This window comes from Phocoena sinus, chromosome 18 (genome assembly GCF_008692025.1).
Source record: "Phocoena sinus isolate mPhoSin1 chromosome 18, mPhoSin1.pri, whole genome shotgun sequence".
Lineage (NCBI taxonomy): Eukaryota > Metazoa > Chordata > Mammalia > Artiodactyla > Phocoenidae > Phocoena > Phocoena sinus.
In genome coordinates this window covers 16,020,533-16,040,768 of record NC_045780.1, presented here as the reverse complement: position 1 = coordinate 16,040,768, position 20,236 = coordinate 16,020,533, and the positions used below count along the sequence as shown (strand labels likewise).

The following is a 20,236-nucleotide window of genomic DNA, read 5'->3' as shown; positions in this document are numbered from 1 at the left end:
GTTATCAGCAGGCAGACAGTCAGCTTTCCATCTCAAGAACTGCAGCCCCCAGATCGCAGCTGCCCTTGCAGACGTCAGAGGAAGATTTAGAGACCCTCGAGCTCTCAGCCAGCCCTAAGCCTCCGGGAGGAATCTGATGGCAAGAGGCTGCGGAGTCTGCGGAAAGTCTCTTGCCTTGAAAACGTTACTTCAAGACGTGGAGTAACCTTCATGAGCAGAGGCAAAACAGTCCATTCTAGATTGGGGCATCTGTTTTCCCTTTAGCCATGGCCCAAGCCTGAGGGCGCGGGGCGCTGTCCGCCCCTCGGCTATGGGCAGTTGCTGGAGAAGCAGGTGCACAGGACAGAGGAGGAAACTCCAGGTGGGGCTGGAGCGAAGGTGAGGGGCCCGTGGTCACTGCCAGCCAGCCCCCTCCTCTCCACTTGACACTGGGAGTTCAGGGGCCTCCATCGGGGCCAGCTTCCCGGGGTACCACCTGCACAGGTGCACAGACCCCACAAGTGGGCCCCGCTTGTTTTTTATTTCTTAATTCTTTTTTGATTACTCATTCCTTTCGTTATTACTGTGATGATTTTTAAGTCTCCTAGAAATAACACTTCGGACTTTGGAACTGTTAACTTCGTTCTTATTAGAGATTCTACTGTGTTACTAAGCCAGAGTGCCTTCAAGGGGGAACTTTTTTTGTGTGTGTGTGGTACGCGGGCCTCTCACTGTTGTGGCCTCTCCTGTTGCGGAGCACAGGCTCCGGACGCGCAGGCTCAGCGGCCATGGCTTACGGGCCCAGCCGCTCCGCGGCATGTGGGATCTTCCCAGACCGGGTCACGAACCCACGTCCCCTGCATCGGCAGGCGGACTCTCAACCACTGCGCCACCAGGGAAGCCCCGGAACTTTTTTTAAAATTACTTTTTATTGGAGTACAGGCCCCGCTTGTGTTAATGTTATGCCTTCACCGTCCTCCAATTCTTAGGCTTTTAACACCAGGGTCCCACACCTTCGTTTTGCGCTGGGCCCTACAGATTATATAGCCAGTCCTGGTTCCGACTCTCTCAGAAGAGGAAGCCCACAAACCGTGAGCCAGCTCTGAAAGCTCTCGAGAGGAAGTGGCTCTCATCAAGGCCAAAATGTCATTTGTTGTCCCTCTTTATCTGAAGACCACTGGGTCAGTTTACAGCTTGGCTCACCCTGAGTCACCTCTGATGTGTCTCACTGACGTGGCCTCCCTCTGTGGGGGGGACCCCAGCAGTGCTACGTCCGTATCATGTCTCCCCAGCAGGCACTGATGCCTTCATGGGGCGTGGGATCAAATCTCACTGCCCCCCTTATCCCCAGTCCAGCCCAGACTTTGAAAAGTGGCAGCTCAGAGGAGCGAGGGGGGAGTGGGAGAAATTGGGAGATTGGGATTGACATAGATACACTACTGATACTATACATAAAACAGACAACTCATGAGAACCTACTGTATAAAACAGGGAACTGTACTCAGTGCTCTGTGGTGACCAGAATGGGAAGGAAATCTAAAAAAGACGGGATATATGGGGACTTCCCTGGTGGTCCAGCGCTTAAGACTCCGTGCTCCCTATGCAGGGGGCCCGGGTTTGATCCCTGGTAAGGGAACTAGATCCCGTATGCCGCAACTAAGAGTCCATATGCTGCAACTAAAGATCCCGCATGGGGCAACGAAGATCCTGTGTGCCGCAACGAAGACCCAGCGCAGCCAAATAAATAAATAAATAAATAAATATATTTTTAAGAGTGGATATATGTTTATGTATAACTGATTCACTTTGCTGTACAGCAAAAATAAATAGAATAGAATAAAATAAAATAAAATAGGACCTCTGTCCTGAAACACATTGAAAAAAAAAAGAAAAAAGAAGAGAAAAGCGCAGCTCCAGCTCTGTTGGCTGAGGCTGCCTCCCAAGCGGAAGCACAAACAGGCCACTGCCAAGTCGGGGCACGTGGCCAGGAGCCCAGCCCCCTGCACTGCGGACCCTGCAGGCAGGAAGCCCCCAGCAGGAGGGCCACAGAGCAGCTCACCTGGTTCCCGCTCTCCCTGATGATCTCACCTCTGGCACCTTCCGCTCGGTTTTGATCTCGACAAACCAGGTGAACTGTGCCACCTGGTGGAATTCAACAAAACCGTCTGTGAGGGACAGCGACAGTGACAGCTGTGGAGACCAGCTTTTCCAAATGAAGGACTAAGACATACGGGCTCACAGAAAGAGTACCTGAAATGGAGACTATTCTGGAAAATCTAGACAGATGGTCCCCACAGTCAGAGCAGCAGATGTAAGAGAGAGGGTGATCTTGGAACCCGTCCTCCTGCCTACCTGAGCTGACTGACGGTGCACCTGGGACAACATCCTGACTTAAGGGTCTGAATACATCAAGGATAAGAAGGGTCAGTTTCTGTCATACCAGCATCCCTAACATCTCACAGAGTACCTGACACACAGGTCTCAACCTAGCTGCCCTTTGGACCCACCTGGGAAGTTTTTAAAGCTCTAGATGACGGGCCCAGGCCTGCGTATGTTTTAAAAGCTCCCCAGGGAGTCTAATGTTCAGCCTAATATGCAGCAGGAACTCGATAAATATTTACTGAATGGCTGAGTCCATAAATGGCTCTCAGACTATTCCAGCAAAAGCCATACCGTCATCAATCAAGGCTTATTTAAAGGGGACTTACGTTGTCTGCGGCAGTTAAGAAGTAAGCATTATGGGACCTGCTTTCTTCACCTAAAATAGCTGCTTTTTAAAATGGGGTCTGTTTAATGGGATGCTACACGCTAATCACACAACCAGCCCGTCTGCTTTATCCTCGTCCCCACAACTCTTCAGAGTACCTCCCCGTTGCTAAGATGCAGTTAACCTTCCCCCGACTTGGCAGATAATTAAATACAACTCCAAATGGTATAATATTCCCCTGAAAAATACCTAACAATTTTAGAGAAAAAAAAATCTCGAGCATCTTGAAAAGTGATAAATTCCCAACTTATTTCCCCAACTTCTGCCGGAACATCCACTTTTCCTGGAGAAGGGGCTCTGGAGAGACACGGCAGGCTTTTCTAGCCACCACGGTGCCACTAAGTGACCCAGGGCAGTTGCGCTCATGCAGGAAATTCCGGCGTTTACCAGCAGGAAGACTTCAGCTGCCTGAAAAATTTACGGGCACCCAGAGAGGCGCTTCCCCAAATCAAGCTTAGGGAGGAGAAAGGGGAGGCCGTCTCCAGCTGCTCGAAACCTGCAGGCTGGACACCAGGAAGGAAAAGGAAGTTCGCTGCACGCCCCTCTCCCGTTACTCTGGGGGCTCTGGTTCTTAACTAGGGTCCGCAGGCAAATTGCGAGGGACTCCCAGTATCCTTCCCACTCCCGACCCCGTTGTTGTTGAGAAGACAGGAACTGGAGACCAAGTATCCAGGTGTTTTTTGCTTTAAGGTTCCACTGGTGATTCAGACGCCTAGGGTTGGCCGGAGCCCCTCACTGTTCTTAATCAGAAAACAATGACATGTGGACCCCAGCTCTCCTGTGAATTAACCGTGTTGAGAAAAGCCTCCTCCAGTCACTCGCTCTGTCTGCCTCTAGCTTGAAGCTTACCGCACAGCAGCTGTGCCGATCGGCACAGGGTCACTGTTCAGGGCTCCTGGCTGTGCTGGCTGCGGCCTTCCTGACCCTCCTGCGACACAGGGCACTCTCCCCGGTGTGGACCGGCCACAGGCTGGCCTCGGGCCCCAGTGCACGCACGAGTTAGCAGGCTGCTCACCTCGCTTGGCGATCTCGAAGGCAGTTGCTTTTCCAATGCCGCTGTTCCCCCCGGTGACCATGAAGGCTCTTCCAGGGACTTGGACCTCCAACTCATCAGGGATGAAGTCCTTGGATGCAGACTCATAGCCACTCCTGGAAGCAGCAGCGCCACAGAAGGAATGGCCGTAAGTAGCTGGGAACACAATCCCCTGTGGGGAGGAAGCCTAACTCTGCGCTGGGCATCATGCCCTCTCCGGCACATCATGCAGCCCCTTTCTTCCTGGGCTCCCCCCGCTATCCTCCCTGGTCTCATGAGCACCACCATCTCCTCCAGGCCTACATTTCCTATACCGTTAGCTTCCTGAACTGAAAATGCTTGGCAATTCCAACAATTTGGTGGCCAAACTACCTTTCTCTGACTGCCTCTGATACCAGGAGGTGCCCCCCACCCCAAAAAACCCTTTGATAGATAGATCTTTTGGGGGGGCCTTTTTCCCACAGTGGGGGGAGCAGAGAGGAGCTTGGGAGACCAGGAACATCACGCCTACTGCACCGCAGGACAGGTGTCTCTACCCAGGTACAGAAGGACCACGGCAAAGTGGACAGATTTGCATGTAGGGAACGGAGGAGGGGGCAGGTGCGGTTATGTGAGGGCTGCACGCCTTCAGAGGAAGCAAGGCGCCTTCAGAGGAAGCAAGGCGCCTTCAGAGGAAGCAAGGCGCCTTCAGAGGAAGCAAGGCTCCTTCGGGGCCACAGGGTGAACGCTGCACAACCCTAGGGGGCGCCGTTCCGATCACAGCGATGAGAGATTCGTACCTGCATCAGGAGAGCTTCCTGCCGGATGACAGCAAAGCGCACAGAGAGGGAGGTGCTGCTTCTAATTTGCACAAAGGCATCGTATTGGATAGAAACCACCCTGAGTTCCTTAACTGTTTCTCTCTGCTTTTTGAGCTTCCTCTTCTAGCTTTACTGTCCTCGTATTTCCCAGTTACAAAATTGGCTGAGGTGGTAGAGGCAGAGTGTAGGGGGATTGGCAGGAGGAGACCCCCAGGGCGGAGCTCTCCCCACACACCAGCAGGCTGGGGTCTCAGCTTGTGTCTCTCACCCAAAGAGCTGATTCCCTGCAATGCAGAAAGCAACTCTTTCCCCCAAAGGTTCTGGAAGAAGCCCAGTGCCCTCCCCGCGCCCTGTTTACACACAGACTGCCAACAGCTGGTCTCCTGCCCCACGCCCTGGCACAGCACAACTGCCAATTACATGCCTGGACGCTGGTGAAGAGGGCCAAAGAATGTTTATGAGCTTGGGTCTGGTTTTGCCACAGGGGCAGTCATGGCCCCTGGTCTCACAGTCAAGAGACCTAGGAGAATGTTCCTGTTCTCACCGTCTGTGATGCGCCCAAACATCCAGGGCGGCTCAGAGAATGCCCTTCCCATTGCTTCCGCTGTTAGTGGGCCGCTTAGCGGGGCAAGCAAGAATTCTGACTGTTCCAAGGCCTCCTGAAAGGCTGACTTGAAACTAAAAATAATATCAATCATAAGGGCTTCGGATCAAACAACTTGGATTTAAATCACAGCTCTGCCTCTTAACAGTTGTGCCGTCTTATGTGTTGGCTTAAGCTTTCTGAGCTCCTGTCTCCTCATCTGCACAAAGGGGATAATAAAAGCTACTTCTTGGGCAGCCTGGGTGAGATAATGTATGTGAGGCATTTATCACACACTTGGAATAAATTAAGAGCTCAATAAATAATAGTTGCTATCATTATTACTAGTATTAATAACGACATGAATACCTTTCACATTCAAAACTAAGCTCATTGCCCCCGCACCCCACCCCCTAGCCCTTCAAATCATTAGGGACTTTGAGAGTAATTTAAACTATAACCAAAGATGAAGCTGGAAGATTTGTTTTTACCCACAAGGTCCCAGGATCACTGTGAAAAGATTTTCTTGCAGAGGAAAGAGGTTTCTCAGAAAGAATCAAGGGCCAGGAAGTCAGTGAATAGGGGCCCAGGCAGGACAAGGCACTGGTGGGGAGCAAGGAAGAGCTTTCCAAACCACCACAGGGCCAGAGAACATGCCCCAAGTAAATGCCCCACAGGGACCCGGCCCCAGGAGCCCCCTCCTCCTGGGGCAAGAAGCTGAGAGGCTTTTCTCTGTGACACACAGCTAGAGTAGACCTTAACCTCTGGGCTACCACATCGATCCTATTAGAGCCTTAGGTTTGCTGAGGACGGCTCCTGTGGATTAAACCTCTTCCTCAAACTCCAGACTGTGAGCCAGTTGCCAAGTGGGCGGTGCCAGGCTGGGCTAAAGGACACGTCATAATTCCCTTTGTCCTTTGCCTTCAACACAGGGATTCCATCCTGATCCAGTCTGTTGTTAGTAAGACAACTTAGTTTGTGTCCTCCCACCCTCTTTTTTCATCTTTATAAACTCTTGATATCAGTTCTTATTTTTCAGACATAGAGAGACATAAATGACTTACCCAAGGTCATGAGATGGTAGGTAATGAAGCCCAACACCCCAGCCTAGGGCACCTTCTACCTCACGCTCAGAGTGGTCCCCAGACAAGCAGCATCAGCATCACCTGGCAATCTGTCCACGGAGTCAAACACTCCAGGGTGAGGCCGCGCAATCAGTGAGTGGTTTCACACGCCCTCCAGGTGATTTTGGTTCGAGCTGAGCAACCACTGTACTTAGTGTTTCCTGAACTCCCTGAATACAGGAATCAAGCTCCCCGGCAGGCTTCCCCCAGTTTATCCAATATGGAATTTGCTAAGGTCCCAACCACATGTGCTAGGAGCTTAGGAGTCAGTTGTTGTAGCTGAACTACCCCCTGGTAATTCTTAGGTTCGGGCAAGTTTAGGAAACTATAACTAGATCCTGTTGCCTAGGGGCCCAACATAAGGAAGCTTTATAAAAATCCTGGTGTGCCAAGAAAAAACACTGTAAACCCAAACTACAGACTCTCAAGTTGGAATCAAAGTAAGGTGTTGTCTTACCCTCCAATTCACTAAATACATAATAGAGGGAAACCCGCCTAAGTTTGCACCCCTCCAACTTCATGGAAGAGTCTGGGGAGAGACTTTTAGAAGCCTGCTTTCCTGGGGCAGGAAGCTGACTCAAACTTTTCATGCTGCATTCCGTGTTAACATGGAAAGATCCAGCAAATGGTGGCCACTGCCTGTACACCCCTTTGAAACAGGCGGCCATGGTATTCACCTAAATGCAGTGGGTCAGCGTTGACGGCTACACTTCCCACATTCTCTGCAGCACTGGCCCCTGAGGAGGGTCTGCACTTTTTCCAAAAGGATGTGGGGTGCAGAGAAGGGAGCAGCAGTAGCTGTCTCCCCTTGGAATGATGCCTGGAGTCCTGCTATGATGGAAATTTGCCCGGGCTGCCTTAGGAACTGATAAAACCCTAGTGCAGGGAGGGAAGGAAGTCTCCTAGAGATGACTGGGATGCACAGAAGAAACACCTGTAGGATTTTTAAATAAAATGTCTGTCGAGGCCCCAGTGCACATCAGCTGAAGCAGAATCTCTAAGGGGAGGGCCTGGAAAATGGTATCCTATATTCTCCACTGGTGATTTCTGATTTCAGACAGGGGTGAGAACCACTGCGTAAGCCTAACTAATTCTAAGATAAAAACCACCGGAGGTGGTTTCTGCCAGAAGTGGCCACCCCTTAAAACCACAGCGAGGGCGATCACGGGGGCCGCTGAAACCATCCAGCACCGTTCAGCAAGCTCACACTGGGTGCAGAGCTGACCTGAAACCCGCGCCCGGAATGTTCCAGCTGGAGGGAGAGGTCACAGTCCACAAGCCGCAGTTGATTAGTGAGGAAAAAAACACACCCAGGAAAGTACTAAGCAGAATCTCGACTAGCAGCTCAGCAACCGGTCTGACGCCGAAAACAGCCCCGCGGAGCCTGTATCAGAGCCCGCCCAGCAGGGTGCCAAGGGAACACCCTGGAGGCTCTCAGGCGCCTGGGCCGCCTGACGTCAGTGGGTGGGGCCTGCGCTGCAAGGCCCCGCCCCCGGACGCCAGCCAGGTGCGGGGGTCGCGCCGGCCGCCGACACATCTGCCCGCGGGCTGCCAGCTAACGGGCGCCTCCGTCGCTTGGTGGGTCCAAGAGATCGCGGGGAAGTCGCGGGCGCGTCCCCGCTAACCTCGCTCGCGCACGCCGAGGCGGGCCACGTGACAGCCGGACGGCCTGCCCCCCAACCGGCAGCCCCGGCCCGCGGCCCCCGGCGCGGTACCCTCTGCATCCTTACTTGGTGTATTCGCGCAGGCCTTTGGCGAACCACACGGCGCTGCGGTAGAGGAGCATGGTTGGGCGGGCGCCGCACGCAGAGTCTCGCGGGCCCGCGCTCCCGGTGCCCCCGCCCCGCCCCGCCCCGCCCCGCACCCCGGGCCAGCCAGCGGTTACATCATCCCAGTTACATAAAAACCGCGGCCTTTGGGGCTTTTCTCCACTGGGAATGCGACGGCGTCTCCGTACGACGTGGAACGCCCCTCCTGCCCCGGATCTGGAGAGTGCCCCCCTCCAGCCCCAGCCTCAGAAGGCTGGAGAGGGGGGCGGGGGGAGGGAGGGCAGACCGTGCTGCGGGCCGCGCTGAAGGTCTGCATAGTCACCTCTGGGTCGAAGCCGGGCGTCAGCACGTTTTGGGGGTATGACTAGGATGCAAAGATGGCACCGAAGCGCACCTCCTAGAATCTGATGCCCCAGAAAATTGTGTGGAATAAAAGCGATGAGGCTTACTGATACTAAAAAGATGTCTTCATCTGATGGGTTTATCATAGGGGTTACTGAAAAACCAGCATTTTCTAAGTTCCCACCTACCTTATTTCACGAAATGCCCCCAGTACCTAGGCGGAGGGACATGGCCTCTTCAGCAGGTGCAATAAGTCAGGTCAGTAACATGCACACAGTGAAACGACTGTGGAGAGGCAGGGCTGGGTCTCTCTCCCTCCGGAGAGGTAAGTCTGTCTCCAAAGTACAGACCTGTGCCACTAGTTCTGCAGCGTCTTGCAGTGCCAGGGGCCCTTTATCGCCTCCAAATCTTCATCAGCGTCCCCGATCCCCCAAGGCCAAATAAACATACTGTGTTAGTTAAAAAAAAAAAAAAAAAAAAAAAGCAAAGTGGCTGTGTCAGCCTACATCCTAGACAAGTCATCCAGCCCCTTCTGGGCCCCATATGTAGGAATTGGGCACCCCTGTCCACATCTGACCTCCATCTCTAAGTCCCAGTTAGGAAACCTCTCGCCGTTAAATTCTGTACTGGTTTACCCAACTCACCCAGAGACTGAGACACACTTACATAAGATGCGCAGAGACCAGCTGGTTTAATGGCCTCATTACCTAGGATAGACGATATAGGATCACTGCCCCCTCCCAAGTGGGCGTGTAGTTAATGCAGAATACCTTTTGAAACAAATTTCCCCAGAACAGCTTGCTCCTCTGAACAGGACTGTGAGGTTCCACGGCATTGCTCTTATTTTTGACAGAGCGATGAAAGGAAGTTTAAACAAGTGGCATTCTGTAAAGCCACCCAGCCTGGTGTGACTTTCAATGCCAGTCAGGTTAGACCAGGAGAACATTTTGGACCCCCAGAGTTACACAACTGTGCTTTGTAGACTCTGTGTCAGTGATGGAAAAGGTATCAGTCTGCTCTGAATCTCTCTCACCACCTCAGGAAATGTGCTTTTGGCTCACAGAGGGGGTAAGAAATTCTTTTGAACCACACAGTGTATTGAGGACATCAGCAGCGCCTTGCAGTAAAAGGGTGGGTGGAAACCCAGCTCTCTCCACCTGCGGTGTAAAGCCCGGGATGCTGCAGACCTACTCCGTCCTTAGTTTTCTTGTTGGTGGAACGGGAATGAATATGCTCACTTCATGGGGTGGTTGTGATGATTAAAGCCATCTGTAAAGAGCTGAGCAAACTGCCTGCTTTCATTCGAGGTGATCAAAAAACGTTCACTTCCCTCAAGTTTTCTTCTCATTCTTTCCCTCCTACGCTACACCCATGCCATGTACATTCCATCCACGTTCCATGAGTGCATGAAGCATGTAATGTTTATCCTCAAATCAACAAGTATCCACTAGGGACTGCATTGTACACACTTCATAGGAGGTTTTAAGAAAAGACAACCTCTTCTCAAAAGGGAACTCCAGTCTCCCCTGGATGACAAGCAACATACACACCAAAAAGAAACAAAGGACAGGACGGGATTAATGGGAAAAGGGTCCAGTTTAAGTGGGAGTTAGCTGAGCTGGATTTTAGTTCTGTTTTGTCACTGATTCTCAGTGTTACCCTGGGCAATAGTGATAAAATTTATTGAGGGTTTAATATGTCCAAATATTGTGGATTATCTCACTTAACCCTTACAATGACCTAGTAAGGTTGTTCTCACTATTATCTCCATTTTACAGATGAACAAACACTTAGAGGGTAAGCCACTTGGCTGAGGTCACAGTAAATACACATGGAGCCAGGACTCGAGCCAGGCAGTGGGATTCCAGAGCCAACAGCCTCTCACTGGACCGTACTGTATGGGGGCAAGTCACCTAGCCTCTCTGGGCCTCAATTTTCTCATCTAAATGAAAAGGAAATTAGATAGATGACATCTGGGGCCCCTTCCAGCTCTGACTTTCTATGACTACTAAGAGAATTACACAAAGATGTTCAATAAGTTAGGCCCCAGGTGCTTTTAAAGGAGCGACATCGAGTGGGTGTAGCTGCTTCATTTCATGTGGGTAGAGAGCCTCGAAGATATTTCTTCTGTGTCCCTGGTTCCAATTTGCTACTCAAAAGCCACACAAAGAAGTCATCCTCTAAAGCTTGCTTCTAATTGATTTAGAGCCCTGAAGCTAATTTTGACCAAACTGGAAGGAGAAGCAGAAGGTGAGGATTGAGAAATCTATGGCTTTCTGCACAACAGATACACATGATGGGAAGTCTGCGTGCACACACACACACACACACACACACCAGTGTTTGCATCTCTTCCACTGAAATTCAGTACCAGTTCCTCCAGCCCAGTTGTCATGGCAACACCAGCTGCCAATGAGATCATGGAAGACAAGGTTATAATGGCAGTGGTGCCTTAATATTTTACCTGACAAAACCACTTAGGTAATAAGCTGAATAACCATAAATCATAAATCCATGGGAAGCGCAGGCACTGCTCATTGTACGTGTTTAGTGTGCAGCTGGGGGTGGGGAAGAGACATGAAAGCGAAGGGAACAAAAAGGCAGGCGGGTGAGGTGGCGGGTCGGGAGGAAGGTCTCTGATGCTGATCCCTGTTTTTCCTCAGTGTCCTGACCCTGTCTGTACACGGATTAAGGAACCCGTCTCTTCCATATTCACGAGAAGGGATGGGCGCTCCCAGCCTTAATTGCAAAAGGCTTATAAGAAACCCGAGGCTGCCTCTTGGGGTTCACACTAAGGGAGGAGAGAAGCAGCCCAGGGATGACACGGCAGACAATGACCCACCCACACGGGCACCCAGGGGGAGGTAGAACCCCACTCAGAACTGCCCCTCTGGTTGCCTCCCCAAGTCACTTGATGCCACCAGTTTTACAGACTCGCTCTCCCCTGGGGCATCTGAACCAGTTCCCTGAAGGGCAGATCCATGGATTTGAGGGTGTCCTTCCTTTCACAGGAAGCTATTCATGGGGCGGAGGTCTCTGGTAAGAGAGCTGTCAGTGGGGAGAGAGACTCTGCTTACACCGAACACCCTTTGGTGCCTTTGAATTCTGTACTATGTTCATGAGTTACCATTCAAATTAAAAAACACACAAAGGCGCACCTTCATTCCCTAGCCCTGTCCACTTTCCAAGAACCAGGCACGTGGACGAGATGGGCCAAGGGCGGGGCGGTCGTGATGCCTGGGTCGATCAGTCACCCTGTTAACGGAACTGATGAAGGAAATGGTTCCCCGCAGACGGGGCTTGTGTGGGTCTGAAAGTCTCACGCAGTCTGTTTCTAGGGCTGTCCTTTCAGGGCAGACAGGTCCTCAGTGCAAAAGCAGTCGGAGAAGCCAGAGAATGCTCTGAGGGGTTGCTGTGACTCACCCTGACCAATGCTCCCTGTACCACCTGGTTCCCACTGCTGGCTCGGGAGAAAGGCCACCAAGGGACACAGGGAGAGGGCAGCAGACACGCAGTGGCAAGAACTGGGATCAAGAGTCAGAAGACCTGCGTTCAGCTCTGATGCCTCTTCACAGGAGACACTGCACCTCTCCGAGCCTCAGTTTCCCCTCTACACGGCACTATAAACCACCCAGTCCTTGAGGCATAGGAGTGAGGGTGAAATACAGGACCTTTTCTCTTATTTAACAAATACTTATACTCTACTTGCCATGTGCCAAGCACTATTCTAAGCTCGTTTCAAATGCGTAGACTGAGGCACAGAGAATTTCAAGGTGTGTCCACGATCACACTAGAATCTAGAAAGTACCAGAGCCAGGATTCCAACCTGACAGTCGGGGTCCAGACCCCACACATTTAACCCCTTTTCTATAAGGATGGGACACTTCTCCTGGGGGCTTCTCTTCAGTTTCTTCCTTCAGTCATTTGTGTGGGGCTGGAAACTTCCTCTACCATCTACCATCTCCTTCCTCTTTTTGGTTGGTTGATTGGTTCCTGTGTTGGCTGGGTGGCTGCAAGTTCACCGTTCCCTCCACCAGCATCTCTCCCCGACGCCTACCTCTCCCACCGCCCCCCCCACTAAGTCAGAGACACTCAGAGACAGAAGGCGGGGCACTAAGATCTCAGTCAACTAAGAGTGAGACTGGGTTTTTGTGAGCCTGTGAGCATGTGTGCCCTTACATATGCGTGGAATGTCTAAATGGCCCTGCCCTTGCCAGCTGTTTAATCCTGGGTGATTCCATCATTCTGGGGAGGCTTGGAAGGATTGAGGAATACATGATTTTATTTACGTATTTTTAAATTGTGGTATAATATACGTAACATAAAATTTCCCATCTTAACCCTTTTTGAAGCGCACAGCTCAGTGGCATTCAGTACATCCACACTGTCATGCAGCCATCACCACCATCCGTCTCCAGAGCCTTTCATCTTACAACACCTAAACTCTGTTCCCGTTAAACATTAACTCCCTCTTCCCGCCTCCCCCCAGCCCCAGGCAACCACCATTCTGCTTTCTCTCTCTATGAATTTGACTGCTCTACGGACCTCCCATAAATGAACGCATATAGTATTTGTCCTTTCGTGACTGATTTATTTCACTTAGCATAATGTCTGCAAGGTTCATTCATGTCGTGGTGTGTGTCAGAACTTCCTTCCTTTTCAAGGCAGAATATTAGTCCGTAGTATGTATACACCACGTTTTGTTTATCCATTCATCTCTTGATGGACACTTGGAGTATTTCCACCTTTTGCCTATTGTGAATAATGCTGCCGTGAACATTGGTGTACAAATATCTTCTAAAGACCCTGCTTTCAATTCTTTTGGGTATATAACCAGAGGTGGAATTGCTGGATCATATGGCAGTTCTATTTTTAATTTTTTAAGGAACCTCCATGCTGTTTTTCCGTAGCAGCTGCAACATTTTCCATCCCCACCAACAGTGCACAAGGGTTCCAATTTCTCTACATCCTCTCCAGCACTTGTTATTTTCTGGGTTTTGCTGTTGCTTTATAGTAGCCATCCTAGTGGGTGTGAGATGGTATTGCTCTGTGGTTAATTATTACTTTTGTTATGTATCTTAAAACATGTCTTATAATTTCTGTGATATTCAGGTGCTGCCTCCGTCTTGTGTTCATTGCCTAATACAGCTTCTTAATCATACACACACACTCACACACAGATGCTCTATTGGAAGGATAGTTTGCTCCTTATGTACGTGGTTTTGTGGATGTGAATAACACAGAACCAGTTCAGCTTCTTTTCTCTCGCGAGCTTTAATCCACTGCTGGGGACCGTTGAGTTGAGTTGCCCTCGGGTGGGTCACGTGCCCTTGATCTAATCGGATCCTCAATCATTTCACAGGGAGTTTGGGTTCAGTCAGGCTCATTTGTTTGGCACACGAGGGGGGAACTGACAACTACTTTGTCAAACTGAGCTCTCAGTTGTTCATTTGGCAAAATAAAATGTCAAACTACTAGTTTTTCCATTTTGATTCACAGAAATGATCGGCCCTGACAGTTACAGAGAAAGGGCCTATTTAAATGAGTCTTATGTGTATTGGTCATTTTTGAGGCAGGTCTCTTTGCGTTGACGATGGAAAGAAGTTCTTGGTTTGTAAATGGAAAAAGGCAGGTTGCAGAGTAGTATGAATAATGTGATGTAAATTATATAAAAATCACGTATTTATGCTTAAATATATACAGATATGTTCTGGAAAGAGACTAAAAGATGAATGCTGGTGACCTCTTGGGGGACTAGAACTAAGAGTTATGGTAGGGTTTGAAATCTTTTACTTTTTATTTTTTTAAATTTTTTCAGACACATTTTTAATTAGTAAACTAAATGATCACATCACTTTTTAACCTAATATGCATATTAGCCTTATATTACTTTTTAAAATTAATTTTTATTGGAATATAGTTGCTTTACAATGTTGTGTTAGATTCTACTGTACAGCAAAATGAATCAGCTATATGTATACATACATTCCCTCTTTTTTGGATTTCCTTCCCATTTAGGTCATCTTTTAAGTTTTTATAGCTTTGACGCTACTTGAATTTTTAGCCATAAGCGTGTATCACCTTTATAAAGAAAACAAAGTTTTAAAACAGTCATTTTAGGAAAATAAAAGGGCTTATAAAAGGGACTGTACTACTGATATAGCTCCTGCCTCCAGCTGTGGAAAAATAGCCCTGTCCTGGGTCAGGTTCCCCGGAGGCAGAGCCTGAAGTGGAGCTTCACTTAATGTGATGTATTGAGGGAGTGGTCTCAGGAGAAACCAGAATGCAAGACAGGGAGGAAGGACAGGAAAAAGGAAGAAGCTGGGAAAGGATGTGGCTTCTGTGAAGTCTGGCCTGACCCCCTGGGGAGCTCTGGCGCGTAAATGACACCAGAGTTTGACTTGCCCTGAAGCTGGGATGCCCTCTTGTCCCGATCAGTCCTTAGAAACGGATAACCGTGTGTGTGTGTGTGTGTGTGTGTGCGCGTGCACGCACGCGCGAGCATTTGTGTGTGTATACGTGTGCACGTGCAAGGGAGTGGTAACTCATGCACAAGCTGGCTCTACCCAACCAAGGAAGGGCTCCGGAAAGGCTGCAGGTATGAGCCATTAGCTTCAACACCTGCTGCAGCTGGGGCGGCCCCACTGGGCTGGCACAAGGGACCAGGGGAAGCTGGGCCACAACGCCTTGCCCCAGAGGACTGGCAACTGAACTGAAACTGCCTTCTTTATAAACACAGTTATAAACTGTAGACTGACTTGCAAAATGCCTTGTTTGTGTGTGTGGCTATGGAAAAGTACAGGCTACAGGACATTTTAAAGGCTGAAATATTAAAGTAAAGAGATAAAGAGTGAAAAAAAATTTGTCTTGGAAGAATCCAATCAGACTGCAAGATTTTTGCAATTGTGGGGAAAATCATTCACGGGAGCTCAGTGCTGTCAACCAGGGACAGAGCTATTCAGGAAGGAGACGATGCGTGTCCTCACCTTGACAGTGCTGGGGTAGGGGGCGAACTTCATGCACAATGCATATCTTATCATTGATTATATCTCCTTTGATGATTTGGTGGTTGAGAAAGTTCAAAGCCAGACTTGAATCCAGGACTAAGTAACACAGGGAGTGTGGCCAATGAATACAGGCAGGGATTGATCTTGGAGGGCGTATTGCAAGGCGTAAAATTTCATGGGCCGCCTTGACATCTTTGAGCTTCGGAGAGGCCCAAAGGCCTAGCTGAGAGTCCTGTGCTTTCACCAGATCTGCCCGCACCCAGCGGGAAAGCTACCCACCCGGCTAGCTCCCTGATCAGTCAGACTGGCCACACCCCACCCTCTCGGCAACCTCACAGGCTTCACCTCCCTGCCAGCCTGCGAAATTATTCAGACAAACCAATCCCATCCTCCTGCGGAACTAGAGGTTACCCCACCCTCTTGTTACTACAAAGTGGGACCCCTTACAGCCCTGGTTGTTCACTGTGTTTCTGCACGCAATCTCCATGTGGCATCACGCAGCAGGTCACAGCCTCCTCCCCAGGCTGTGAGTACATGTGACTCAAAAAAGGCTGTCAGGGCTTCCCTGGTGGTGCAGTGGTTGAGAGTCTGCCTGCCGATGCAGGGGACACGGGTTCGTGCCCCAGTCCGGGAAGATCCCACATGCCGCAGAGCGGCTGGGCCCGTGAGCCATAGCCGCTGAGCCTGCGCGTCCGGAGACTGTGCTCCGTGACGACAGAGGCCACAACAGTGAGAGGCCCGCATACCGCAAAAAAAAAAAAAAAAAAAAAAAGGCTGTCCATCTCATCTGTTCAATGTCAGGTGCTGTGTGTTTGGCCACCCTATTTAGGGCAGGGAACCCCTCTCTCACCAATGGAATGAACAGGAGGTGATCAGAACAAAGGGCTTTTGAATCATGAGACTTTTCAGGAGCCTGATTAGAACGTGCCATATATGTGAACCTTTGATACCACATCTGGTATGGTACAAACCTGCAGAAAGTACCAGTTGCCTTTTCTTTTCCTATAAAGTGGAATTATACTTCCATACAATGCAGTAAGAAAGTTTAAACTTTAAAAGCTAACTGATCTATGGAAGCGTTCCAGAGAAAACAACACAAGATGTATTTGAAAACACCCCACCTCCTGAATGTAAGTTGGTACAGCCACTACAGAAAACAGTATGGAGGTTCCTCAAAAAACTAAAAATAGAGCTGCCATGGGATCCAGCAATGCCACTCCTGGGCATATATCCAGACAAAAATATAATTCAAAAAGATGCATGCACCACTATGCTCACAGCAACACTATTTACAATAGCCAAGACATGGAAACAACCTAAATGTCCATCGCCAGATGAATGGACAAAGAAGATGTGGTACATATAGAAAATGGAATACTACTCAGCCATAAAAAAGAATGCAATAACGCCATTTGCAGCAACACGGATGGACCTAGGGATTATCATACTAAGTGAAGTAAGTTAGACAGAGAGACAAATACCATATGATGTTACTTATATGCGGAATCTAAAATATGACACAAATGAACTTTTATGAAACAGAAACAGACTCGCAGACATAAAGAACAGACTTGTGGTTTCCAAGGGAGAGGAGATGGGAGAGGGATGGATTGGGAATTCGGAGTTAGCAAATGCAAACTCATATATAAAATGGATAAACAACAAGGTCCTACTGTATAGCACAGGGAACTAGATTCAATATCCTGTGATAAACCATAATGGAAACAAATATAAAAAAGAATGTGTATATATGTATATATGTATATATATGTATATATACATATATGCATATATGTATATATGTATACATATGTATTTCAATTTAAAATATGTATATATACGTATATATATGTATACATATGTATATATATATGTATATATATGTATACATATGTATATATATGTATTTCAATTTAAAAAACGGAGACACCACCTCCTATTTTCCTTCTGCTAAATAGCAAAATGCTGTCTCCCAAGATATCCAAGATAACTTGGATGCTATGACACCAGCTGACCTGAAAACTGAATACTGAAATTCGATCTCTATAAAAGAGAGATTTGCTTTCTTCTTACTTCCATACCCGTAAAAAGAAAAAAATACCACTAGAATCAATAAGAAGGATTTTCTGTTACTTCATTTTTCTAGAATCTCCGCTACAAACCCATCCATCCACCTGAGGATTATGAGTTCTATGGAGCAAAATCTGCCTAGAGCAGGCCCTTGATGCTTGTCGGCTTCCAAGGGGCAAGTCTGCCCCTGTGGTGATGCCGCTGTTTTAAGAACAAGTAGAGTCCCAAGGCTTGGAGGAGCCTCTCCCCGCAGGGCACTCTGGAAAGGTGCTGAGGAACAAACTGACCAAGTTTATTTCATCAACATGAAAATACCCCCAAGGAAATGAAGCACAAGATTCAGCTACACAAAAACGGAAGCTACTGACCACTTTGCCTCTCCTTACGGTAAACCAGACGGAAATAACATGAAACACTGGAAGTAACATCACATTGCCCTCAATGGTCACCGCCAGGATCGGGCCGTCCTGGGTCAGTCTGTGCCTCTTGCGTGGGCTGAGGGCACGTGTGTGGTTCTCTAACCCATGGAATCAGCATCAGTGGGGACCCACACATCAGAATACCTGTGGGCTGGGATTCAGCACTTTAAACAAACCCGGGGGTAGCTCTGATGTTCACTGAGGTCTGAGACCCACTAGTGTGGCCGACCCCAGTGGAATGATCCCATTGCACCACAGCCAACTGCCATCTCGAGAGATGCAGGCAAGGAGTAGAAGCACGATGGTGTTTTTGCACGACGCCCATCGTAGCAAATAGAATTAAGTGACTTCAGTGTACACTTTTTTTTTTTGCTGCAGACTTTTCTCAGAAGGGAACAACTGATTATTCCTCCTAACCGTGTGGATCTCTTCTTTGAGTTTTCATAACATCCAAAAAGTTCAGCTGTTACCTTGTTCATTTCCCCAGAGCACCATTGCCTTAGGACGTCCTGCAGAGGAGGGTGGCCGTGTTTTGGGTCAGCCTTGGTGCTTCAGTCTGCAGGTATATGAGTGTAGAATGCCCGCACTCCAGGGCCCTGCCAAGTGATCACAGCTGTGAGCTTGCCACGCTCATCTCCTACCAAAAGCCCAGATGAGGGAAATGGTGCTAATGGAATCAGTTCAAGGGCCAGCAGCCCATCACTTCCTACACAGTTTGCATGTCATCTCTGGATTAAGTCAGACCTTCAGAGAACCATGGTTGTGGACCATTTGCCTTGGCCCTGAACGGCTTTCTGGAAATGCGCCTCGTCATAAGCGGCTCACCATCCCTTGAGGGAGGCCCTAATAAATTACCATTCAGAGCCTGCCGGCATGTGGGTATAGCATACTGACGATGTCACCCCCTGAGTCACTCAGTGTCCCCTCCGCAAAGTCACGCACAGCAGCTCTCTGGGGTTCACTCATTTTATTGCTGGCCCAGAGAACTGTCTGGGTCCCAAGCCCGTGGAGCACCTTGCCTGCTCGCAGACCCTCTCGGGCCCCCAGCACGGAGAGGGCAACGTGTGGCACGACGAGAATGCCATGGGGCATCACAAATGAGGGCAGGAACTGCAAGCTGCAAACCCTCTGGTCTTCCTTCACGGCTCAAGTGAAAAGGAAACTAGAAAGTACCCAGAGGGACAGGGGTGGAATAAGGGCTCTCCCCTCTCTACCCAGCAGAGGGCAAAGCTAGCACCTTCTTCTTACCTGGGAGGAAACCAGGACCAAACGTGACTCCAGGTGACAGATGCCTCCAAACTCGATGGAGATGCACCATGGGACTCACGGGTCCTTTTCTCTTAAAGCCACGGGCAGGAGTGAGCCTCTCTTGCTTTGAGCTGACACTTCTGATAAAGGAAGGTGCCCCACACCGGTGGCCACTCAAGGGTTGGTTTGATTATGAAGTACACACACACACACCCACACACACAGCAGCCCAGCTCCATGTAAAGACAGACAGGAGCTGTGACACATGACAGAGTCTTCATCTAGAGCTCTCTAGCACAGGGGTTCCCCCCACCCCAGGGGCTGACACCCTGACACGGCACCCAGCTCCTAGGAACCTCATCTCACAACGGCGGCGAGAGGGCACGGTAGTGGTGGCTGTTTGGTGTCATCACGGACTTCCAAACAAATGGATTTATAGACTTCCAAACCCTAGCCTGGCATTAAGTAGATTTGCTACTGTAGAGTATTTAAACTCAGAGACCAAAAGCACCTACATTAGCCACATTGCAGGAAACCCAGCCAAAACACACTAAAGTGGTTTATGTCATCAGCGAATCACAGAGATGTACACAGATAACCAGGGAAAGAAGCAGACTCAAGGCCAAGCAAAGGGTCTGCAGCAGCACAGAACACGCTGTGAAAGCGACGCTCTCTCTGTGATGCCAGGCTAGCGGGCCAGACCACAGCTTCGAGCAGGAATCTACTTCCTCGACCTTGGCAGATTTTACAGCTGTCCTTGGGAGGCCCCACCCGTCAGCGCAAACCCAGCTGATCTGGGGTTGGGAGAGATGCTCCTTAACTGTCCCCAAAGGCAGGTGGACTCGTTAAATAAAAGCACTGTTCTCCTTCTCGTAACAAAAGTCATCATAGCGAGTAAAGCTGTGTCTTGCGTGAAAGTCCATGCTCTTTCTGTAACTTCAAGGTGTCCGTGGCTGAATGACGACCCAGCAGTAGCAGCAGTAACAACAACAAACCTCTCTCTCCTAACAGTCATTGGAACTGCAGCTGTGATTTGAAAAGGTCTCCCATTCTTTGCCTCATCCCTTCAAAAAAAAAAACCCCTTTGAAAACTCT

The 20,236-nt window shown here is 49.4% G+C and overlaps 1 protein-coding gene across 4 annotated transcripts in view; it reads right to left on the bottom strand.

The window, feature by feature from the left end:
• DHRS12 (dehydrogenase/reductase 12) overlaps positions 1–8,117 on the bottom strand; it is a 37,238-nt gene extending 29,121 nt beyond the window's left edge. The window contains exons 1-3 of one of the 4 annotated variants that reach the window (XM_032611530.1): positions 8,017–8,117; positions 3,762–3,895; positions 2,039–2,121 (exon numbers count right to left, since the gene is read on the bottom strand). In XM_032611530.1, the coding sequence (XP_032467421.1) occupies positions 2,039–2,121; positions 3,762–3,895; positions 8,017–8,072 (273 nt within the window). In that variant the 5' untranslated portion in view covers positions 8,073–8,117. Of the gene's footprint in view, positions 1–2,038; positions 2,122–3,761; positions 3,896–7,511; positions 7,632–8,016 lie in introns of those variants that run through there. The other 3 variants (XM_032611531.1, XM_032611532.1, XM_032611533.1) reach the window with 3 other exon arrangements.
• Between the last annotated feature and the right edge of the window lie 12,119 nt (positions 8,118–20,236).